General features: G+C 45.9%; 1 protein-coding gene across 1 annotated transcript in view; it reads right to left on the bottom strand.

Annotated features, from left to right (window-relative positions):
• LOC144768184 (peroxidasin homolog) overlaps positions 1 to 25,898 on the bottom strand; it is a 235,201-nt gene that overhangs the window by 118,911 nt on the left and 90,392 nt on the right. Inside the window, exons 3-5 of the mRNA XM_078651647.1 lie at positions 23,780 to 23,851; positions 19,513 to 19,584; positions 8,202 to 8,273 (exon numbers count right to left, since the gene is read on the bottom strand). Of these exons, the coding sequence (XP_078507773.1) occupies positions 8,202 to 8,273; positions 19,513 to 19,584; positions 23,780 to 23,851 (216 nt within the window). The remainder of the gene's footprint in view (positions 1 to 8,201; positions 8,274 to 19,512; positions 19,585 to 23,779; positions 23,852 to 25,898) is intronic.

Raw genomic sequence — 25,898 nt, forward strand, 5'->3', positions numbered from 1 at the left:
ATAGCGCACAATCACCCGTTAGGGTCTCTAGGCGCTGGGGGCCGTCGGGAAGATTAAGCAAGCTATTGCCCAGAGTCGCATGGTGCTGGGCTAACCTGCCGCCGGAGCCGGGGATCGAACCCTGATCCCCAGATTCCAGCGTCAGTCGCCCTGGCCGCGGCGCCACACCTCTCCCACTCTCCTTGGCCATAAAAAATAAGGAAATACTAGCTGCTAGAATGGCAAGACAAGATTATCGCATTAGCATTGCGAAAGCCAAAAAAGATTGGGAAGAGGAACATTGGCAGGCATTAAAGGAAGCGGCTCATGGGAAAAACGCCACTGTATTCTGTAAATTGATAAATATTCTTGACAGACGTGGTGCTGAGCCCATCCCAAACCATATAACTGAGTGCCAATGGCACTCTCATTTTTCTAAATTATATGGCGAAGGCAGCCCGGAAGCTGTGACAACCCTTCCAGCATTAGATACTGGCTGTTTAGTCCAACCAATTGGTGACACTATAGATGTGTTGTTCACGCCCCGCGAAGTCCAGGAAGCCATCCGTAAAATAATACCGGGCAAGGCACCTGGCCCGGATGGAATTCCGGGGGATCTACTGTTGCATAACCCCACGGTTTGGGCCGATTTTATTGTAAACATTATGAATCTTATTCAGTCTGGCCATCAAGTACCTGACTCGTGGAAAGGCGCCGAAGTTGTCACTATTTTTAAAAAGGGCGAGAGAGAGGACCCTGCCAACTACAGACCAATTAGTTTAATTGATGCCATCCAAAAAGTAGTTGGTAGGGTCATTATAAACCGGATTGAGTGCTGGCTTATGGAAGATAACATCTTATCCCACTTCCAGGCAGGATTCAGAAGTAATGTAGGAGCAATCGATCAAGTTTTTAGATTCTGTGCAGTTTTTTGGAAAACAGTGTCAATAGCCAGAGGGAGTCTTTACCTGGCCTTTATAGACTTAAAAACTGCATTTGATGTAATACCCTGTGCCAAATTATGGGACGTTTTATTGGATATGGGTTTCCCATCTTATTTGCTACAATTCATCATTAAATTACACGAGGGTACCTATGCTAGGATTCGGTGGGGGAAGCAGGGACAACTCACAAAGAGTATTCCTGTCAACAGAGGGGTACGGCAGGGGTGCGTGATGGCCCCTACTCTGTTCTCCCTCTTTATAAATGGGGTGGTGAAACATCTGCAAGAGATACCGGCAGATGCCCCCATTATAGCCGGGGAGAAATCACCATCGCTCCTCTTTGCCGACGACACCCTTCTGTTATCAAAAACCCCCAAAGGTCTCCAAACTCTCCTTGACCAGTTCAGTGTTTTTTGTCAGGAACGGGGACTTACAATAAACACTACAAAAACTAAACTAATGGTTATGACAGCCAAGAGAAACCACAGGAATATATACCTGACTTTGAATGGATCTCCCCTTGAGGTGGTGGAAGAGTTTGATTACCTTGGTGTTAGAATCAATAATAATATGAAATGGGAACCCCATATAAGTAAAATGATTTTAAATCTTAAAAGAGTTTCCGGCACTATTTTAAAAAAACAGCGTCTCTCAGTGAGCAGGCCAATTGCCCCTGCCTTGTCAGTTTATGAGGGAAAGGCAATAGCCTCAGCGGTCTACGGCTCAGAAATATGGGGCATCGAGAACATCAATAATCATGTCCTAACTGAGAACAAGTTCATGAGAGACTTGGTTTCACTTCCAACCTCTACCCCATTAAAACCATTATTTGCAGACTTGGGTAGGAGGTCCATTCGGGACATTGTTCAGCTACGTCCCCTTCTATATTGGGTACGTTTGAGGAGAACTCCCAAATTAGCTAACTATTCTATGGTGTTGGATGAAATGTTAAAACTAAACACTTCAGGCAAAATCAAGTGGCTAAATGTCTTAAAACAACTTGCAGCTAGCGTGGGTTTAAGCGATGCATGGGCCTCCCAATCCCTCCACCAAAACAAATGGTAAAAAAACTATACTGGGACTGGATTGAGGCCAAAGCTTTACAGAACCCAAATTGGGGACAATTAACTGAGAACTTTTTGACCCATAAGTGTAATACAAAGCTAGAATTGTTTTTGGATTTTATCCAGATTCCCCGGGATAGGACACTTTATCTGAAATTTAGACATGGTACATTGCCCCTTAAAATCTTTACGTCTAGATGGAGTAGAAGGAGGGAAGAGGATACAAAGTGTCCAGGCTGTACAAATCCTGAAGAATCATTAGGCCACTTCTTTTTTGCCTGTAAAGCATATACCCTACCTAGGAACAAATGGCTAAAACCTGTATTAAAGAACCTTGGAGTCAGGGATTATAAATCAGCATTACGTATCCTCATCTCCAATACCTCTTGTATGGTTACTATTTGTGGGTTTGCAAAGTTTTTATCATGTGCCTGGATCATTAGGTTAAAGCTGCTAAATAATGTTTCTTCAGTCAACGTTCCCACATGATTTTCATATGTATCTTATTTAAATGATGAAATGTTTTTTATATTTATGTGTGTATTGTATGTTTGTACTTTTTATGATACATGTGTCGAATAAAAGTATAATGACTGACTGACTGACTGGTTATATTAGGGTGAGAGAAGGTCTGCCACTCTTCCACAAGGATTATGTCATCAGTGATGTCATTTGAGATGTCATCAGTGATGTCATGATTGATGTCACTGACCATGTCATGAGTGATGTAATATGTGACGTCATCAGCAGTGCATTGCAGGCGCGCGAGTTATAGTTAGCTGAACTAACTATAACGGGGGAATTTCAATGGTTTTATATAAGTGAAATGTCCAGCTAACTATAACGTGTCAAACCTACGGTTTTTTCAGTGAATTTCAAAGGTTTTGTAAATGCTACTTTCTAACTATAACGTGTGTAAAACCTACGTTTTTTTCAGTGAATTTCAAAGGTTTTTTAAATGCTAATTCCTAACTATAACGTGACTGTAACCTATGGTTTTTTCAGTGAATTTCAATGGTTTTGTAAATGAACATTTTTTAATGTAATAATTGTTATATTTTTTATACTGATTTACTATATTATTATACATTTTTTATTTTTAGATATATTATTTTTTTTAAATTACATTACATATTTTTAATATAAATTGATAAAAAATGTTTGTACATCTCTCTGCAACGCAGCCCCCTGACGCGTTTGCAGAGGGGAAACTAATTCCCCTTGCATACTGGGGGCCCCTGGGGGCCAACTAGCCCACCAGGAACCTCCAGTATTCCCCAGGGGGCTGCATTGCAGGGAGGTGTAATGAGGCCACACCCTTTTTTACACCTCTCTGCAGCACAGCCCACGGGCGCGTTTGCAGAGGGGGAGCTAATTCCCCTTGCATACTGGGGGTCCCTGGGAGGCAACTAGCCCACCAGGAGCCTCCAGTATGCGCCAGGGGGCTGCGTTGCTTTGCCCCGGAGGGCGGCGGTCCCCGGGGCAGTGTGGGGGAGGATTGGGCACCCCCCACACTTCTTTATCACTATGTCCCCACAATTTGGTCCCCCTGGGGGGTAATTTTTAAATAAACATACAAGGTTTTTAAAAAAAAATATTTTTACCATGGGGATCCTTGTGGGACCCCATGAGCAGGCCTAGGGGGTCTATCCTGTCCCCTTTTTGTGTTCTACACGTTTGTTTTCTGCTTTCTTGTGCCTCGGTCTACCGAGCACAAGATGGCTGCCAACACTTCCTGGTTTGAAGTGTTGAAAGCCAATGAGCATGCAGCTCGTGCTCGAGAAGTTTTAGAACTCAAAAAGGGGGCAGGGTAGCAGGGTAGAAGCACTCTGACCCCCTAGTCCTGCTCAGGGGTTCCCACAAGGACCCCCAAGGCAAAAAAAATTCTTTTTTTGGGGGAAAACCACGGGGTGCGCGCACGGTGCGGGCACCCCGCGATTTTTCGGTTTTTTTTTCCGCCTTGGGGGTCCCTGTGGGACCCCCTGAGCAGGCCTAGGGGGTCAGGGTGCTTCTACCCTGCCCCCTTTTTGAGTTCTATACTTTTTTTTCTGCTTTCTTGTGCCTCAGTCTACTGAGGCACAAGATGTCTGCCATCAATTTCTGTTTTGGAGTGTTGACAGACAGTGGCAGCCAATCAGCATGAAGCTCATGCACGGCAAGGTGTGCGCACGTTGCGCGCTTATACATATATAATTGATTTCAACTTTAATTTTCTCAGCAACTACTGGAGGGATTTACACCATTTAAACAAAAGCGTGATCTGCGTACCAGACCCTACCATTTTCCCAAATTTGGTGTAATTCCGTTCAGCGGTTCGGGCTGTAGCCGTGTCTAATCGTCCTATGGAAATGAACATGGGGAAAACACGTTTTGGGACCCCCCTTTTTTCTCGGCCCCCGCTTGACGAATCTTCCCGAGACTGTCAGGGAAGGAGCGGAGCGGGCCATCTTCTTTGAGAAATTCGCGGAGAATCATCAACCGGCGCCAAAGTTATTCCCAATAGAATGTTGCGGATTTCCTATGGAAACTAGGTCCTAACTATAACTACCTACTGGCGACCGCCAGTAGGTAATATATATATATATATATATATATATATATATATATATATATATATCTATATCTATATCTATATCTATATATATATATATATATATATATATATATATATATATATATATATATATATATATATATATACTATCCATGCAGAGAGAGAGAGAGTGCCAGAGTAGTTATAATTAGGTCAGAGTTTCCATAGGAAAGGTATTTTTTGTTCTTTTAATAACTCGAGTACCCTTAAATGAATCTGCCAAAAACTGCAAACTTCTAAAAAGATGTTAACCCAATTTAGATTCTTCCTGGAAATTGTGTGCTGTCAAGCAAGAGTCGAGAAAAAGGTGTGGGGTCTGAGGAACATCCATTTCCCTTTTCATTCCCATAGGAAAGTTTGCTCTCCTATACAGAAAAAAGCTTAATGGAATTACACTAAATTTGGCAAAAAAACTAGAAATGTACTCAGAAAGCTTGCCTTTTGTTATTTGGGGTAAGTTTGTTCAACCATCCTTGAGAAATTAGCATTTAAAAATGTGTTCAGGGAATATGTAGTGATTAACACTGGTAAAAAGTTAGCAATATCCGGACCGTTGGTGCCCAGAAATGCTCTGACTGGCCCATTCGAGGACGATGGGAGGATCCTGATTTCTTGTCGAAACATGCAGAATATGCTGTGGCAGCCATTGCAGGACTCCTAAAAAAAGACCATAACACTTAAGGTGGCATGGTGGGCACACCCTGACCACCAAGGCCACGTTGAGGGGGGAAGGGGTCAGGAGGCTTGATAAAGCCTCTCCTGGTGGCTAAAGCCAGCCAACTTCAAACTACTGAAAGTGGGAAGGTCTGAAAATCAGGCCTTCCTCTATTTAGGGCCTATCATGACATCCTACAGGAGTATCTTTTAGATATTGGAGGAAATACCTCACCCGTCATGCAGCATGCTTCCTCATAGGTGTCTCCTCTCACTCGGGTAGGTGAGTACCCCCTGGATGGGCTCAACCAAACTGGGAATTTTGAGTGCCCAACATAAGATATTTCTCTCGACAAGTGCATGGTTTCAGTCAAAAAAATGCCTAAGGGTAAACCCAGGATTTCTCTTTATTTAACAGGTTACTCATGTCATTATTAAAAAATGTACATGTCTGGATGTCCTTCATTCATTGTCTCCTACATGTTTCAGCTGAAGACCGTCTTCCCATACAGGTCACATGGCTTTTTTCAGGGATAAACACTCCTTGCCTAGCTACCCCTTACACTAAAGGAGTGCAACTAACAGGGAGGCATGAAGCTCTCCTGCCTGTCACTGCAACATAGGAGAGCCCTATTGGGTTCCTGATCCAACCTCATCTACCAAAATGGAATTGGCATTTCTCTGCAGTCACACTTTCATCAAAAGTAGAATGCCTCCTGTCCACACCTACATTCACTCTCCTCTGCCGCATGGGACCATGCTAAAGCAGACACCAGGAACAAAAGGACATCAAAAGTGTCAAATACAGCCTAAGTGGGGCCGAGAAATCACTAAAAGAAGCTTGATTTCCAGGGGGCGACTGGCTGGGAATAGGCATGCCTAGTACTCCATTACTTGAAGCTTATTGTACCCCATGGTGTCGGCTGAGTCCTGGGGGGATGGCGTAAGAGGATAAATAAATATGGAGGTAGGAGGGGTGTGTGTTTAACTCACTCCACATGACTCCATTTGCTCCCGGGGTCTGCCAACTCCCCAGGAGCTGACCAAACGAGGATGTAATAAGCAACGCCACGCTGTTTGGCTGTATGTCCACAGGGGCTTTCATCTCTCTGGGGTCACAGAAGAAGGAGATCAGGCTCAGCACTCCTCCAGCCCCCTGTGCCTGTTTCTAGGGGGGGGCGCACTGCCCTCAAGTCTTTCAACTGTGCGGACTGTGGGTATGGGGCACACAAGGAAATTGGCCACTGGGCAATACAGAGTGGTTGCGCCGAGCTGCTGGGTTCCAGCAGTAGAGGCCACAGTGCCTCCTACATTGTCTCCAGCCATTCCTTTAACAATTTCTTTCTTAAAGATGTTTCTCCGTAGAGGCCTTATCATAGGGCTGCTACTGGAGTTAGTCATATGGGAAGAAGTACCCCATAAGCTTGGCATTCATATTTCTTCCTGTGATGCCCCATGATGGACAGGGGCACCACCAATAACATCGTAGTGGGTTCTTCTGAACGAGTGGCAGCGCCCACAGGAGCCACCACAAACGTTTCTGATGAAGTCACCCTATACCTTCTAAGGGATCAAATTGGTGATCCCTTGAGAGTTTTAACACTAGTTAAAGCACTTTTGGAATGGAAGCTTTTCCTCAGAGGCTTTGGTGTGTGGGGAGCCCGCCCCTTTTAATTTTGTTTTTACCGTGGGTCCTTCACAAATTCACAGTAAAATTTAAAAAAAAAGGAAAAAAAAGGGCCCTAAAACAGAAGACTGAGTCCTAAAATAGCTGCGCCACATCATTCCTTATGTAGTGGCAGCCAATCAGACCTTATCTGTAGACCTGTTAGAAAAGCGGCTCTTCCGTGGACTGTTATAGACATACATTTTGAACCTTAATTTCTCAAAAACTACTGAACGGATTTACAGCAAATCACAAAAAGCCTATGTTTTTTAATAAAGATCTAGCTTCTGCTAAATTTGGTGTCATTCCATTTAACCATTTTTGCAGTATCAGTAATCAATTTTCCTATGGACATTTGCACATGGAACATGTGTTTTGGGCCCTCGCTTGAAGGATCACCTCCAAACTTTCCAGGAATACGCTGAGGAGGATGAAAATTTTCTTTGGAAATCTTTATGAAGATTCATCAAACGAAACCAAAGATAAAGTTATTAGCAAACCAAAAAATCAATTTCCTATATATATGTGCACTCTTTCCTCCTGTGTCCTTGCTGATTATGTCCCAATATCTACGGAGTTAAGGCAGACATTTAACCCCTTCGACGCTCATGACGAGCTGGGCTCGTCATGAGGTAGCCTCCTGGCACGCTCATGACGAGCCCAGCTCGTCATGCAAAGTGCGCTTTCGCAAAATCCAGCGTACGGGGGGGAATCATGCCGCACGCATGCGGTTAAAGTATCTCCTGAAAACAGATATACATTAGGTGTCAGATTACCATTCAATAGGCAGATAGAAATAGAACAACTTTGTACCAGCATACTCTTTAATTAGTTCCTTCACTCTCATTGCAGTATCTATGGTAATGAGTTCGAGTGGAACCAAAATAGGAACTTGTGCCCAAAACAAAATTAAAAAGTGTTCGAATTACCACACGATTTTCTGTACACAAATTACACTAGATAAAACCTGCTGGAATGTAGGTGAGGAAAACTGCAATATTGTGAACAGAAGAAACGATGTTGTACTACCATGTTTTTCCAGGAAGCAACAATGCCTGCACTATTCCTAATTGCTTGACAGATATTACTGCATCATTTTACTGTGGCACTTGAAATTAACTAAATTGTTTGTTGCTGTATTGAGAGTTAAACACTGGTGAGATAACTGCCTACCCTGACACATAATATACACACTCTAGATAAGGAAACAGAGGGTCCTACTTGGCCTGCACTCTGAGCCGCGATACGAGTCAGAGATACCCAAACTGGTCAGTTTACCATAAAAATGTCAGTTTACTTACAATCTTTCCAGGCTGGGCAGGTCATTGAAAATGTCAGGCTCCAGTGTCTCTAGGGCATTGAAGTGAAGATACCTAGCAACAGTAAAACAAAAGTATTGCCACCTCATAGTCAGGCTAGGTCCACAATATTACAGAATGCATGTGAGTAGAAGGAAGAGCTTGATATAGAGCATAATCAGAGCAATAGGAAGTTGATGGGATGTGAATCCTTGTGTATGGCCAGGCCGGTATAATATAGCCTTAAAACCTATCGTAGTGGGCTCTACCAGCCATCAAGGGCCCGCTCCAGCGTTTAAGGACCAAGCCGAAGGAGCGGGCCTGTAATGGCCGGTAAAGCCTGATGCTGCAGAGTGGTCTAAGGCTAGATGCTGATTGTATGAGAGGCAACATATACCAAACAAAACAATGTGTAAGACATTCAACAAGACAATAGAATCTGGTGTAGTTATTCGTCTTTTATTTTCAGCTGTTCAGAGCATGCAGATGTTGAAACCAGCCAACGCGTTTCACCCAAACACGGGCTTCTTCAGGGCACTGAGTTGAGAAAAATTGTTTTCGCGACAAAAGTAATGCTTCAACCGTAGTCAAAATTATAATGATAGTGGTGAATTCTAATTTAAGAATCACGAAGCTCTGGGGTAAGAAGAAGGGGATTCTTGCTGTGTAAACCCGAATCCCGTGTGAGCAGCAAAGTATCAAAAGGAGCCGTGTCCGGTGGCCGTCTTTTCAAGTAGCGCGACTACGGTTGAAGGATTACTTTTGTCGCGAAAACAATTTCTTTTTTACAGCAAGGTTTACTCAGCATATGCGTGAGGAGCTCTGATATAGATTAGTGCTGGAATTCCCTTTGAAGCGAAGGAAACTTGCATAAATGTAGAGGGTCCTCCTCAGAGGCACATTGGCTGGAGCCCTGATAGTGCTGGGAAGCACATATGCCCCTAATTTGGACCAAGCTAGGTTCTGGTCCAAGCTGTCCAAAGTTCTGATGCAATGTTTAGATACCTCGTGGGTCATGGGTGGAGAGGACTTCAACAGTGTTATTGATGTCTGTTTGCTAACTCATGCTCTATCCTCATCTAATGTCAATGAGCTGATGTGATGGATGGAACACTGGTCTTTAAGAGACACATGGAGAACCAGACTTCTTACTTACAGGGATTACTCATTTTATTCAGCACTTCATCACATTCACATTAGGATGGACCGAATAGGAGCAACGGGCTAAATAACCTCTATGTCAATATATAAAATAGATTGCTAAAGCAATTTCCGATCATAACCCATTGAATGCTGTGTTCCAATGGGGCAAAATAGCATCTTCAATTTGCGACTAATTGAATGGGAGGCTTCTGAAATGACAACTTGGGGTGTAAAGATCCAAACTATGGTGGGAGTGTGGCAAACGGAGATATATGCTAAAAGTTTTAGATAAGTTCAGCATTGGTAATTAAATGAAGCAATGTCAGAGGTAAAACAAGATGATGTATCTCACCCATTTTAGAAATTGGAAGGGGTACACATGCCAAGGATGCTCCTTGTCACCTTTATTACTCTTGTTGGCTACAAAGGCTCTGGCCATTAGACCAAGAACATTGGGAGGAGAGCTGGGAATTCCATTGAGTAACTCCATACATAATGTCTCGCTGTACCAAAACGATATCCTGCTTTATCTTAAAGATGTGAACGCTGATTTAACCACTATAACAAACATATCATATGCACTTGCATTCTAGCAAATATCTGGATTGAAAATCAATTGTGCCAAGTCATGTTTGCCCCTCGATTTACTTTGGGACCAGAATCGGACAACTTGTCCTAGGCGTACAAATCCTTCCGATATCAAGGGGTGAATATCTATCACTCTAGCGCTGATATGCTAAACTGCAACCTTGGACCAGCAGTACCATTCCAGATTAAATTCTGGAATACACTTCTCTTACCTGCAATAGGCTGGGCATCCATTGTTAAAATGGTGGTCTTACGCCGACTGCTTAATTACTTAATTATTTTGCTGATGATTCTACCTACGTCCTTCTTTAAAATGTTAGAGCTTCTACTATGGGACTTAATTTGGGAGGCTGATAGACGTAGAGTAGCCCTTGTCACCCATGATCTACCAGGAGAATGTGGGGGTCTTGGTGTACCAGACATTGAGAAATACTATAGACCTCGGAAAATGCTAAAACCAGACTTCGAAAAATACAATGGGCCTCTCGATGGCTGACAGGTCGAGGACTGACCAAGATGGGTTTGGAGGCTGGACAACTGGGGAATGGCACCCTATGAACCGTTCTATTTCCTGAACAAAAACTCCTAATCCTGGGTCGCAACTGAGAACCATGGCATCAACTAGTCTGAAATTACAAATCCATATACACCGACCATACAACGGACTGCCTTACCTGTATGGGCGAGGAGTGCCTACACCTGGAATGTTAAGTCACTGGACAGAGGTGAATATCACAACAGTTGGGGACTTGTTCGATGATGGAGAATTTGTGTTTTTTCAGGAACTGGTAGAGACAAATGGGCTGCATAAGGGACAATTCCGTATATACGGACAGGTGATTTCGGGAATACTGGCAGATGCACAGTCAGGACCTGCAAAAACATGAGATAATACAAAGCGACATACTATGGGAGATGGGAGGAGACTGGTCGGAAAGCTATACTGGGCACAACTGCATAGTGAAGATGCAATCTTACCATTACTTATTGAGAAGAGGGAAAATTACTTAGGCTGGGTTTTCAATGACACCGAGTAGGGAAAGATCCTTCATTATCCTAATAAGTTTTGTGAAATGCAAGGTTCACACTCATCTAGTTTTACATTTTACAAACGGCCTATCTCACCCTAGTTAAACTATACAAGATATAGCCAAGCACTTGTTCCTTATGCACAAGTTGTTAGGAGCATAGTGCTGATTTTATTCATATACTGTGGTGTTGCCCCTCCATTGTACCTTACTGGAGCACAATCACAGAAATCCTCTTACAGGTTAAGGAAAGTAAGATTTAACAAGAATTGAAGTGTGCCTGCCGGGAACTTAAGTGTCCTAAAACTGATAAAGTAACTGCAAAGTTTTTAGACTAGGAGAAATGTCACCCTGGGGTGGATCAATAGTGCCCGCCTCAACTACATAGGTGAAATAGAGCCATCGCGCAATGGTCAGTCGCAGAAACTAAAGCTGTTCATCGAGAGAGAGCGGGAGAAACAACTAGTGCTGAGGACGTTTCCAATAGCTGCTACATGGGATGACTTAAGTGAAACCCATTAAGGACAGTGAAAGATGACCACAAACCACTGCGAGCGCCCCAGCCAAATTACTCCAACTTTTCACAAACAGTTCCGAAAGAAGCTTAAAACCTGGCTCTTTTGATTGCTTTTTCTCCTCCTGTTTGCTGTCAATCTTCACCTTCATTTGCATTCGCTATAGCGCTTTGAGACTCCTCCGGGTGATATGTGCGCTCAATAAAAACCTTATAACATAACAGAACATTTTGTGCGGTGTTGGGACAGAATGCCTTGCGGAGCTCTCCCTACAATGCTTGTCCATCAAAAACTACAGACGCGAGTCATGATTCTTGAACCCTTCCCAACACTCCCCACTGACCGCCACATCGACACTGACATAAAATTGCACACCTGCCAGTGCTTATAAAAAAAATTCCCCTGAGTGACTGAGTACTCTGTGTTCTTTCCGGGGTTTGTCAGGCTACGTTTTGCTCTGCTCATTTTTACTTCTAGTTTTATCTATAACTGTTCTTGTTAACTAAAGAGAACATACGAAGAAAGGGCCATACAAATGTCAGTTACTAGGAAGATTGGTTACCATGCTGGAGCATCTAATGTGTGAATATAATGTACACAACACTGTCAAAATGGATGCAATGATGCCAATAAACATCTTATGTGAAAAAAGAGAGAAAAGGTGGATCTGTGGGTCACCAACGGTTTAAAGAAGCTGAAATTGTATAATACCAAACACGGGTCAGACAGAGGTCAGAAACTCTTGATTAAGGAATGTGCGAGATGCGATAGAAGAAGTTGCAGAAGTGACAAGAGTTTTTGTGGGTGTATATAAACCAATACATCTGGTCTCTGTTAATAAAGAGAACTCTTTGCTTATCCCCCCAAAAAAACAAAAAAAAATCAATTCCCATTAAGAAATATTCACTGCGGGGATCCGTAGACAGTAATAAATCAATACTTTAACTTGGTTAACAAAATCAATTAATTGCAAGCTTTTGTGAACAAAGAGCACTCCAGATGCTTGTGCTCTGTGCACGAAAACCCAGGTAAAGCTGCTTGAAGTTTGTAACATCCATCATGTATAGAAAGCTCTGTGTATTTCTTCACTCTACCATGCTTGTTGATGGGAGCGTCAAGGGATTATCATCAGAGTGTACTCTAAATATCGAACCAACAATATTGATTGGAGAGAATATCGAGGGCAAAATATCGAAAGACAGTCTTGGTGTTCTATACCTAACTCCACATATATATACTTATGCGCAAGGGCGGCTCCTCTGGGCGGTGATCCCTCTGTGCTTCTGCCCCGAGTGGTCGCTCCTCTGCCTCTCCACCGTGTAGCGGTATCGTTGACCCACGCTGCTTCTGCCATTTAATTAATTATTTGACCCACGCTGCTTCTGCCATTGAATTAATTGTTTGACCCACGCTGCTTCTGCCATCTAATTAATTGTTTGACCCACGCTGCTTCTGCCATTGAATTAATTGTTTTAAACGTCGCTAGCATATTTGTTTGTATTGCCATTCAATTATTTGTTGTAAGCTCGCTAGCATATTTGCACTGCCATTTAATTTAATTAATTGTTTCAACCTCGCCGCTTGCCTGCCGGTTTCATAGAACTGAGCTGCATTACTTCACTGTGCCTTTAACCGCATTGAGTGCTCCTCGCCTGCTTGCACCTTTGTTTTCTTGCCAAAGTCATAGCGCGATACCCCCCAGCGCCCTGCTCGACTCCCCCCTCCATTTTAGCTGTTGTTGTTGTGCTTCGTGTTGACCCGAGCCCGCCCCGCCTCCCAGCCGAGCCGCCCTCCCACTATCTATTTACAGCGCTTCCTGTACCAGAAGCGCTGTGATCCCTCTGTGCTTCTGCCCCGAGTGGTCGCTCCTCTGCCTCTCCACCGTGTAGCGGTATCGTTGACCCACGCTGCTTCTGCCATTTAATTAATTATTTGACCCACGCTGCTTCTGCCATTGAATTAATTGTTTGACCCACGCTGCTTCTGCCATCTAATTAATTGTTTGACCCACGCTGCTTCTGCCATTGAATTAATTGTTTTAAACGTCGCTAGCATATTTGTTTGTATTGCCATTCAATTATTTGTTGTAAGCTCGCTAGCATATTTGCACTGCCATTTAATTTAATTAATTGTTTCAACCTCGCCGCTTGCCTGCCGGTTTCATAGAACTGAGCTGCATTACTTCACTGTGCCTTTAACCGCATTGAGTGCTCCTCGCCTGCTTGCACCATTGTTTTCTTGCCAAAGTCATAGCGCGATACCCCCCAGCGCCCTGCTCGACTCCCCCCTCCATTTTGTAGCTGTTGTTGTTGTGCTTCGTGTTGACCCGAGCCCGCCCCGCCTCCCAGCCGAGCCGCCCTCGCCCCTCCCCTCCACTATCCATATATGACAGTAGTTCCCGCGCGCAGCGTTTACGCGCAGCGACCGCGCCCAATCCGCGCCGAAGGTGCGCCAAAGGTAAGCCCGTCTACGCCCGTCCGCGCCTGGACCGCGCCCAGCGCCAGACCCCCTGGCCCCCGTCCCTCCCTGCCCCCCGCATTACCTACGATGCCGCAACCCTCCTAGCCCTGAACCCCGGTCGCGCTCCCAACTGCGTCCAAGCCGCCCCTGGCCAAACCCATGGACCTTTCTCCTGCTTCTCCTGCAAATTCAGCGGCACCAACAACATCTCCGCTACGACCACACCACAGATTCCCGACCCCACCCACCTACAATGCATCCTCCTCAACACCCGCTCGGTGCACAGGCACGCCATTGACCTATGGAACCTACTCGACACCTTCTCTCCAGACGTCGCCTTCCTAACGGAAACATGGATGAATGCTTCCTCCGCACCAGACATCACCACTGCCATCCCTGAAGACTATAAGATCACTCGCAAAGACCGTACCAGCCACACAGGAGGAGGAATCGCTATCGTCCATAAGAAATCAATCCGCATATCAACCAGCTCGGACGCCAACCTCGCCAACTCCGAACACCTTCACTTCCAGATCCACATCGACCCCAAAACCACACTCAGAGGCACCCTCCTCTACAGACCACCAGGACCCCGCGCAAAATTCAGCGAAGACATCACAGACTTCATCACCCCACACGCGCTCCCCTCCAAAGACTACATCCTTCTGGGAGACCTCAACTTTCACCTCGAAAAGATCAACGACCGCAACACCGCCACCCTCGTGGACAACCTCACCAACCTCGGACTTAAACAACTAGTCACTTCCCCCACCCACATCGCAGGTCACACACTCGACCCCATCTTCACATCCAGCAACAATGTCTCCTTCAGCCACACTACGGACCTCCTCTGGACTGACCACAGCTGCGTTCACTTCACCTACAACAAACCAAAACCCACCAACCACCTCCAACCAACTCTGCAAAGAAACTGGAACAAGATCACCACCGACCAGATCTCCGCATCGCTCCTTCAAAACACCCCAGCCCTCTCTTCTAATGCTAATGAAGCCGCCGCCAACCTCACCCTTTGGTTATCCAACACCGCTGACACCCTAGCACCACTGAAAAAACGTCAAAACAAACCTAGCAGCAAGAAGGCCTCATGGTTCAACGATGATCTCAAGAAGTCCAAGAAACTCTGCCGCTCCCTTCAAAAGGCCTGGAAAAAAGACCCAACCACCAGCACCAAGGACGCCTTCAAAAACGCCACCCGCACTCACCACCAACTAATCCGAAAAGCCAAGAAAACAGCATTCAAGGATCGACTTGACAACAACGCCCACAACAGCAAGGAACTTGTCAACATCGTCAAGGAATTTTCCAATCCCTCGGCCAACTCCAACGACATCACCCCCTCTCAAACCCTTTGCGACTCCCTAGCCTCATTTTTCCACAACAAGATTGCAGACATCCACAACAGCTTTAACAACCAACCCGGAAACCAACCCACCCTACCATTTGCTGATCATCTTCCCCCCGTGAACACCCTTAACGACTGGAACCCAATCTCCACTGAGGACACCATCCACCTGATGAATTCCATCCACTCAGGATCCCCCACAGACCCATGTCCTCACCACATCTTCAACAAAGCAGACTCCGTCATAGCACCGCACCTCCGAGACGTCATCAACTGCTCCTTCAACTCCGCCACCTTCCCGGAAGACTGGAAACACGCTGAACTCACCGCCCTTCTGAAAAAACCCACAGCGGACCCCACCGAACTCAAAAATTACCGCCCCATCTCGCTTCTCCCTTTCCCGGCCAAAGTCATCGAGAAAGCTGTCAACAACCAGCTCGCCGCCTTCCTCGAAACCAACAAATCCCTCGACCCCTCACAATCTGGCTTCCGAGCAAAACACAGCACCGAGACCGCCCTCATCGCAGCAACAGACGACATTCGAACTCTACTGGACAATGGAGACACAGTCGCCCTCATCCTCCTCGACCTCTCCGCAGCCTTCGACACAGTCTGCCACAGCACCCTTCTACAGCGCCTCAGAAACATCGGAATCCAAGGAAAAGCACTTGAATGGATCACCTCGTTCCTCACCGGAAGAACCCAGAGAGTCCGCCTTCCACCTTTCAAATCCAAGGCCTCTGAAGTCATCTGCGGCGTACCACAAGGATCCTCACTCAGTCCCACCCTCTTCAACGTATACATGAGCCCCCTCGCGGTCATCGCACGCCATCACAGCCTCAACATCATCTCGTACGCGGATGACACTCAACTGATCCTTTCCCTCACCAATGACCCCAGCACCGCCAAAACCAACCTACACGAAGGAATGAAAGAAGTTGCCGAATGGATGAAACAAAGCCGTCTGAAACTGAACTCAGACAAAACAGAAGTCCTCATCTTAGGTACATCCCCCTCTGCATGGGACGACTCCTGGTGGCCGGAAGCCCTCGGAAAAGCACCCACCCCGACAGACCACGCACGGAACCTTGGCGTCATCCTGGACTCTTCACTCTCAATGAACAGACAAGTCAGCGCCGTATCCTCTTCCTGCTTCAACATTCTTCGCATGCTCAGAAAAACATTTCGCTGGATCCCCTCCGAAACAAGGAAAATAGTCACTCACGCTCTGGTCACGAGCCGACTGGACTACGGAAACACCCTCTACGCAGGGACTACCGCAAAACTCCAGAAGAAACTCCAACGAATCCAAAACGCCTCAGCCAGACTCATATTAGACATCCCACGCAACGATCACATCTCTGGTCACCTTAAAGACCTCCACTGGCTACCCATCAATAAGAGAATCACTTTCCGACTGCTTACCCACGCACACAAATCACTCTACGACATCGGCCCAGATTGCCTCAACTCACGACTGTCCTTCTACTCCCCCTCCCGCCAACTACGTTCCTCCAGCCAAGCCCTCGCCACTGTACCTCGCATCAACAAGACCACCATGGGAGGCAGATCCTTTTCATACCTGGCTGCTAAAACTTGGAACTCTCTCCCCGCTTTCCTTCGCCTTACCCAGAACCACCTAGCATTCAGAAAGCAACTCAAAACGTGGATTTTTGACAAGTAATTCTCCTCCCCCTCCTAAGCGCCTTGAAACCCTACGGGTATGTAGTGCGCTATATAAATCCTTTGACTTGACTTGACTTGACTCCTCCAAAAGAGCGGAAGGGCGTCTCCCAGCCTGCTGCAGCGCAGCAGACACACACAAATAAATAAAATGACAGGGTATGCCATTAAATTGCCATGCTATTTTATTTTCTAACGGCTCGCGTGAATGTGAGGGTAGGGTGCGGGCTGAATCTGCATTGAAGGATTACAGCAGCCCCTGCAGTGCGGATGTCAGGCTGGCTGGCTTTCTTGCTACGGCCAGCCCGACATGTGAACTGTAGACCCAGCTGTCCCCAGGCTGTGAAATATGCCCCTAGCGTCAAAATGAGTGCCGGGTTAGCCTGCTCCCATCAATTCTGGAGCTTCTGTCAGTATGAGAACAGCTCAAGGATTGGTTGAATTTGCGTTCCACGAGCAGGAAGGAAGTCCTTCACTTTCCTGCTCGTGGACACGACCGAGGACAGAAGTGCTGCACCGGCGGGAGCAGTACTGGTCGTTTGGGGCCATCGTGCCTCACCATATTTTTATATTGGTAGCCGCCACTGTTTATGCTATACATATATCTTCAAGGTACATAGATGAGGAGTTAGGAATAGTAAATCAGTACTTGCGTATATGACTTACATTTTGATATTTTGTTCCTAGAAATTCTGTAGCCGATATTCTGGATATTGTTGGTGTCATTATTCGGTCATCGTCGGATTGGTAAGGTGAGCACTCAGGCAATGGCCGAGTAACCAGTATCCGAGTTCCAGCTGTGAGCTGCTTTTTTGGGCAGCCTGGGGGGGGGGGGGCAATTTGTGCTGTGTCTGGTATGTTCAGAACCCGCCCGCTGCCCAGTGGGTGCATGAGTGGTCTTTCTGGAGGCAGATGGGCGTCCATTACCTCCCTTTTATCAATGGGCAGGGGTGTCACTCACTTGCTCTCGCTTGGCCGGCCTATTAATGTATGCATATTGAGCGGAAGCAGGGGACCTGAGCAAATGTGGTTTCACTTGTTTTCAGGTGTGTATCACCAGTGTGAACTAATCTGTGCACTTTTTTTTATCTAAGTAAAGTTAAGAAAACATGCCTCTGTCAGAGCCCCCCCAACCCACTTCTTTTTTTAAACTTCACAGAAGCAGTGTTCTGCGGAAAGGCAATATGCAAATGTGGGCCATTTTTTTTTTAAGGTGCCCGGCCTGATTTTTAATCCCAAACCAACCCTGTATTTAGTAGTACAACCCTGACTGGCTGAAACTCCTCAGTAGGAATTATTGGGAAGAAAACTTGCAGACGAAACGTTATGCAGAGTTATTTCTATTTCCTCTGATTCAAACGCAGCTTGAGGAAGTCTTTGTCGCAGCTTTGCTCATGAAAGATTGCAAATAAAGGGACAGACTTACAAGCCCCTTGCGACATGATTACGACACCGTTGCGTCATCTGTGACGCAGCGGCATCGTAAACAATGCACCACCATGCGAAAGATTTACAACGTGATGCATCTAGTGAGATGCGTCACGTTGTAAAGCCCTGCGCTACATTATACCTGCGCCAGGTATAATGTATGCAGGGTGGGCGTTCTATCGCAAGGAAGCCCCGAAAAAGTGACACAGTGATATCTACAACATTTCACTGAGTCACTTTTACGTCCATGCTGCATCAAAACCTTACGCCTGAAGCAGGCGTAAGGAGTGACGCAGCATGTTAAGTAAAGGGCGCCCCTGAGCATTGCTGGAGTTGCGTTGCGCTTGCAACACGACTCCAGCAATGCGCCGCCCTTACGTCAGAAGATGCGACACGCATCTGACTATCCTTGCACCATGGTCAATCAATCAATCAATCAATCAATCAGAGCATTTGTATAGCGCACTACTCACCCAGAGGGTCTCAAGGCGCTAGGGGAGGGGGGGAGGGGGTGTGTCGCATTGTAAATGCGACGCATCTGTGGTGATGCAAGGGTATCCCTGCATGTCGCATCTTTACTGGCGCATCCCTGCTAATATACAGGGATGCACCAGTCCTTGTAAATCAGCCCCAAATTATTTTATTGACGAGTTATTAATGCGTTACTACTGAAGGCTAATTGCTAATTACATTAAGATAGACTAATGCCGAACCCGAAAACTGAACTCATCATAATAAGGGCTGTTAAAAAAAGGCTAACGTGGAGACAAAAAAGGACTGATTGAAGATATCAAACCACAATTTCTCCAGATTGCAGAATCGAAAAATCACAAGAGTAAGGGGCTTTAATATCAGCCAATTCAATACGTTTCTCTTGCCTTTTGAGTTCTGACTTCTTTTCTTATAGCCTGCTGCAATTAAAAAATGATTGCTTTACATATGCAATTAATTCATTATATAAATGAATTAAAGAGTGATGATTCGTTGCACGTTTGAGATGTACCACGGTCCCTCATGCATTGCAATGTACGAACTCCATATGAGGCGGGTGATAAATACGCATGGCCCTTACCATTCATCCGGAGACTGCTACAAACAATACTTACAGCTGTTCCAGAGAGCGAAGACCTTTGAATGTGTGTTTCTGCAAATTCGGAATTTCATTTTTATACAGGTAGCTGTATGAAGAGAGGAGAGGGATTACGAGCAATTAGTATTTAATTTAAACCACAAACAACGGTGACTCCACAACGAATACTCGTAAATCGACATTTGTAGATGTCCTCCCACGCGCAGGTGTAGATTTACAAGTTTTGACAAGAGTTATGCCCTCAACTCTGTAGCCCTGAAGTCAATTGAATTGTAGGCTTTTCCAAGTAGTCAGTCCTATTCTTCAACTTTATGATTATAACCTGTGTTGAAAGCCTGCCCTGTGTCTTCTCCCGTTGCCCTGCGATTAAAGGTTGCCCTTCCCACACACCTGCTCCTCTATCAATGCATGCCACTCAGTGCTGGCCCTCTTAATTAACATTCACGTCTCACAGTCTGCAGCGGTGAAGGCCTATATCTCCAGCCCACCGCAATCTCTCCAGGGCTCAGTGCTTAATTTGTGCCGGTGTTTGCTGGTGCTCAGCACCAGCACTTATATCCTAAAGTAACATCTGCACATGTTTATGGCAGTCAACCACATGGTGGCAATGTCAGTCTATATATTTTTTTTAACAAGAAAAAATCATGTGAGCAAAGAGTCTAACAATTCAGTATCTGATTCAAAATCATAATAAAAGGATGCACACGCCATGTTTGCAGGGTTGGGTCACCTAGTGCAGTCCAAAACTGTAACATTTGCAGGTAAGTGTCATTGGTATTGATATTTGTTAGCATAGGCAGGAACCAGAGGTGGCACAAGCGGCAGTGGCCTACTGTGAAATATCTCGGGTCCTGGCACTTATTATTTTACAAATTAAACACTGGGCCATCCGATTGGCTGCACTCGTCCCTCTTTCTCCTCCTGGTAATTGTCACTCAAACCAACGGCCCGCATGGTCCCTCCCCATTCACCATGCCTACCAATGGTAGTAAAAGGCTGCCTGTCTGCCCACGAGAGTGACTTGAGGTAAATGTGCTTCCCTCCCCTTCTGATCACCCCAAGGGGCTGCCATAGCTAGAACTGGATCTCTGATTCCCCTTTGCCCATTTCTCTATTAATGCTTGTCACTGTCAGTGGAGGTCCCCCTCCTCTTCCTTTCAGAGTGATAATAATCTTTATTGTTTAAGTTATTTAAAACCATAACAATATCATAGTACAAATATGGAATCCATATGAACTGTATACAAAAGTTTAAAAAACGTATTGATTATTTTAGACCTAAAAACCAATAGCGGTGTCCTTATCATGAGGCACTTTAAAAATGTGTTTAAAAATTCTACATCATATTATTGTCAAATTATGGTTTTTGCTGCTAAATGACGTATATAAAACATTTTAAACATTTTTATAAAATTGCAATAAAGTTCTGAACATCATTGTTATTATGTTCCTTTAGATTACTAGACATTATTGATCTTGTAGTGTGACATTTTTTTTCTCATAAAACAATAGGAATTTCATCAATTTACAAGTCAGCTGTGGGTCTGTAGTGCCAAGTCCTCTAATGATTGCAGATCTACAAGTTCGAATACCTCTATCATTAAAAGCCTTTTCCTCTTCCTCTTCCTCTTCCTCTTCCTCTTCCTCTTCCTCTTCCTTTTCCTCTTCCTTTTCCTCTTCCTCTTCCTCTTCCTCTTCCTCTTCCTCTTCCTTTTCCTCTTCCTCTTCCTCTTCCTCTTCCTCTTCCTCTTCCTCTTCCTCTTCCTCTCACACCTAACACCTGCCATTGGAGGTGAAGGCTGCCAGTCCTCATCCTCTCACAGTGCCTCTCAGGAGGTGAAGCCTGCCTCTTCTGAGCTGCTGTGCCTCTGGCCGGGTGCGTGCAGCGATAGTAATTAATAACACCAGCAGATGGCCGACCTTGACGTGAATGTTACTCATTAGTAGATGGAAAGGGAGAGTGGGGCCGAGAAGGGACCAATCACAAGGGTAAGCCACGATTGCGCAATCAGACGTCAGTGCCAAACAGAGCTGGCCTTTGCTCAGATAGCGCCCTGGGCAAAACACAATTTGGCCCCACCCTCCCACTCATTATCTTTAATTTTCAGTGAGTTGGGATAGTGGGAGGAGTACGGAGAAGGTGAGGGGGCGAGAAAAAGAAGAAAATCAGGCTTCAAATCAATGGTTAACAATTTTTTTCTTTAGAGACAGGGTGGTGGGGGACTGCTGCGGGCTGCTCCTGCGCCCCTCTGAAGGCCGGCGCCCTGGGCGTGGGCCCAGCTCGCCCATGCTAAATGCCCTGGTGCCAGATAGCCACATTTTGCAGAACCTTCACGGCTGCAGGTTGCTGCATCTGGAAAACAGGCAGGATGCAGGCAGCTGAGCTCAGCATCAACTCTATACCACTCAGGGAGTGTGAGCTCAGCATCAACTTTATCCCACTCAGGGAGTGTGAGCTCAGCATCAACTCTATCCCACTCAGGGAGTGTGAGCTCAGCATCAACTTTATCCCACTCAGGGAGTGTGAGCTCAGCATCAACTCTATCCCACTTAGGGAGTGTGAGCTCAGCATCAACTTTATCCAACTTAGGGAGTGTGAGCTCAGCATCAACTCTATCCCACTCAGGGAGTGGGAGCTCAGCATCAACTCTATCCCACTCAGGGAGTGTGAGCTCAGCATCAACTCTATCCCACTCAGGGAGTGTGAGCTCAGCATCAACTCTATCCCACTCAGGGAGTGTGAGCTCAGCATCAACTCTATCCCACTCAGGGAATGTGAGCTCAGTATCAACTCTATCCCACTCAGGGAGTGTGAGCTCAGCATCAACTCTATCCCACTCAGGGAGTGTGAGCTCAGCATCAACTCTATCCCACTCAGGGAGTGTGAGCTCAGTATCAACTCTATCCCACTCAGGGAGTGTGAGCTCAGCATCAACTCTATCCCACCCAGGGAGTGTGAGCTCAGTATCAACTCTATCCCACTCAGGGAGTGTGAGCTAAGCATCAACTCCATCCCACTCAGGGAGTGTGAGCTCAGCATCAACTCCATCCCACCCAGGGAGTGTGAGCTCAGCATCAACTATATCCCACTCAGGGAGTGTGAGCTCAGCATCAACTCCATCCCACTCAGGGAGTGTGAGCTCAGCATCAACTCTATCCCACTCAGGGAGTGTGAGCTCAGCATCAACGCTATCCCACTCAGGAAGATTTTTTACTGTCTGTTACTGCCAGGGTTTCCTACCAGTGACAGATAGAAAAAAAGCCATCACACCGTCTACATAGGACAGCTGGTGTGATCGGTTTACTCCGATGGGCCCTACTCTGAGGATTGTTGGAGTAAGTTTTCCGATGGCAGAACCAGCCGGAGCACTACAGCTGGTAGACCAATGGTCTGCTTTATTCAGACCAAGAGTTGGTAGACAGTGTACCCTGAAGGACCCTCTCAGCCAGACTCTAAGGGTCCGATTCACAGAACTAACTTAAGACAAAATCCTAAACTTACTACTTTTGGTATTCACAGAAGTTAGGATTTTGTCTTAAGTTTGACTTAAGACAAATTTAGGACAAAATCCTAACTTAAGTCTGTCTTAAGTCTGTCTTAAGTCTGTCTTAAGTCTGTCTTAAGTTTGTCTTAAGTCAAACTTAAGACAAAATCCTAACTTCTGTGAATACCAAAAGTAGTAAGTTTAGGATTTTGTCTTACGTTAGTTCTGTGAATCGGGACTTAAATCTGGCCAATAAACTGGTATCTTCGTCCACAGGAGGAAGAGCTTGACTAAAGGTGATGTGGGAAAGAGCGGCCTTTGGCATTATAATTGTAATTATAATTGTAATTGTATTTGTATTATGCTTACTATGCCTGACTAGGCGTCACAGCTAACCCTGGGCATACTCGTAAATTAAAACCACTTACCTGGCATGCGGTGTCCCCGGGCTGCCCTCCTTCTCTTCCTCACTGTCTGGGTAATCCTTGAGAAAACTGTGCATGCGTGCGCCCGTGCATGCGCATTTCTTGCAAGAAGGTAAGTGGTTTTAATTTACGAATAAGTAATGTAGATTTACTTGTTAATATTGGGGGGCTGGAGGCGGGGGCTGGCCAACTCCGCTTGGCTGCGGAGTGTGCGGATTTTTACCTTCTCCGCGTTCTCCGCAGAATGCGGAGCAGGCAAATCTCCGCACACTCCGCGGGCGGAGCAGAGGTCTCCTTCCGGGGGTTAGTCAAAGCGTTTTTCGGCATTCACAGAGGGAACGGCGGGACCGAATGTGTGCAAGGATACACTCACAGGTATCTCAGGTTTCCGAGCTCTTCAAACGCCCCTCGTGCGATCCGTCTGATATTGTTATTATTCAGCAGCCTGCATAAGATGAGAAACAAGGAGAGAAACAGAGCACAGTGAGTTGAGATTAAGGCATGTTGAATACAGACTGAATGGACACGAGTTTGTATTGACTCTTAGTGCTTCATGCTGCATGCTGACTACGATTAATTGCTGATTCTCCTGGTGACAGGGTAACAAGCATTGGCAACGCCAATAGGTCGCGCCTATGCAAGAGTTATTGGCTTTGTCAATATGTTTAGGCATGTCATACACCAGCGTGGCTGCTGTTCAGCATGGCTAAAAGTTAGGGGGGTAAAGGACAGTGGAGTACAGTAAAGTGTTATGGAGTGGTGTAGAGTTGAGTGAACTGAAGTGGAGTGTTGTGGAGGGATTAGAGTGTTGTAGAGTGGAGTAGAGTTGAGTGGCATAGAGTGTTGTAGAGTCGAGTAGAGTTGAGTGGCATAGAGTGGAGTAGAGTTGAGTGACATAGAGTGGAGTGGCATAGAGTGTCATGGAGGGGTGTACAGCTGAGTGGGATGGCGCAGAGTTTGTTGCATACAGTGTTGTAGAGTGGAGTGGCATAGAGCAGAGTAGTGTGAGAGAGTGAAAGTGGCATAGAGTAGAGTAGTGTATATTTGAGTGGCGTAGAGGGGGGTGGCATAGAGTGTCATAGAGTGGAGTAGTGTGTTGTAGAATAGAGTGGAGTAAAGTGGCCTAGAGGGGCATACAGGAAGTTGTGTAGAGCATCATAGAGTGGAGTAGTGTTGTAGAGTGGCATAGAGTGGAGTAGTGTGTTGTAGAGTGGAGTGACATAGAGTGGAGAAGAATGTTAGAGTGGAGTAGAGTTTAAGGCAGTACAGCATCATAAAGTGAAGTATCATAGAGAGTTGTGTCAGAGTGGCATAGAGTAGAGTGAAGTGGCATAACGTACAGTGGTGCAGAGTAGACTGGTGTGGAGTGCAGTGGCATAGAGGGCACTGGTTATTAATAAAGTGGTGTAGAGTACAGTGATGAAGAGTGGAGTGGTATAGAATGCAGTGGCACAGAATACAATGGTGCAGAGTAGAGTGCAGTGGCATAGAGTGAAGTGGTTCAGGATAGAGTGAAGTGGTGCAGGGTCAAGTGCAGAGTTGTAGAGTAGAGTGGCGTAAAGTGTAGTGGTGTAGAGCTGTGTGGTGTAGAGTGCATGCATTGGTGTAGAATAGATTAGATTGGAATGGAGGTTTGTAGAGTGCATTGGCGTAGAGTGCTGTCAAGTGGCATATAGTTGAGTGATGCACAGTATATTGCAGTGGCATAGAGGACAGTGCCATAGAGTAGAGTGGTGCAGAGAGCAGTGGCGTAGAGTACATTGGTGCAGAGTAGAAAAGAGTTGTGGAGAGACGTAGAGCGCAATGGTATAGAGTGCCTTAGCGTTCAGTAGCGTAGATTGAGTTCAGTGGCAGAGAGTGCAGTCTTACAGAGTAGTGTGTCATAGGGTGCAGTGCTGTAGAGTGCTGTACCATTGAGCAGAGTGGCGCAGAGTAGAGTGGTGCAGAGTAGAGTGATGCAGAGAGCAGTGGCGTAGAATACAGAGGTGCAGAGTAGAATAGAGTGGTGTACAGTGCTGTGACAGAGCGCAATAATGTAGAGTGGTGTAGCGTGCAGTGGCTTGGAGTGCAGTGGTACAGAGTAGAGTGGTGATGAGTTCAGTGACAGAGACTGCAGGGGTGTAGAGTAGAGTGGCGTAAAGTAGAGAGGCACAGGGTAGAGTGGCACAGAGTAGAGTGGTGCAGAGGCCAGCGGCGCAGAGAGCAGTGGCGTAGAGAGCATTGTTGCAGAGTAGAATACAGTGGCTTAGCATGCAGCTGCGTCGTAGAGTGTTGTAGAGTTTTGTGGCATAGAGTGACATAGTGCAGAGTAGTTGGCTTGGAGTATAGTGGTGTAGAGTGCATTGGATTTGAGAAAAGTGGTGTTTAGTGCATTGGTGGAGTGCAATGGTTTAGAGTAAAGTGGCGTAGAGAGTATTGGCGTAGAGTAGAGCGGTGCAGAGTACAGTTGCGTAGAGTACATTGGTTTTAAGTCAAGCGGTGTAGAATGCATT

The sequence above is a fragment of the Lissotriton helveticus genome, chromosome 7 (genome assembly GCF_964261635.1).
Source record: "Lissotriton helveticus chromosome 7, aLisHel1.1, whole genome shotgun sequence".
NCBI classification, from domain to species: Eukaryota; Metazoa; Chordata; class Amphibia; order Caudata; family Salamandridae; genus Lissotriton; species Lissotriton helveticus.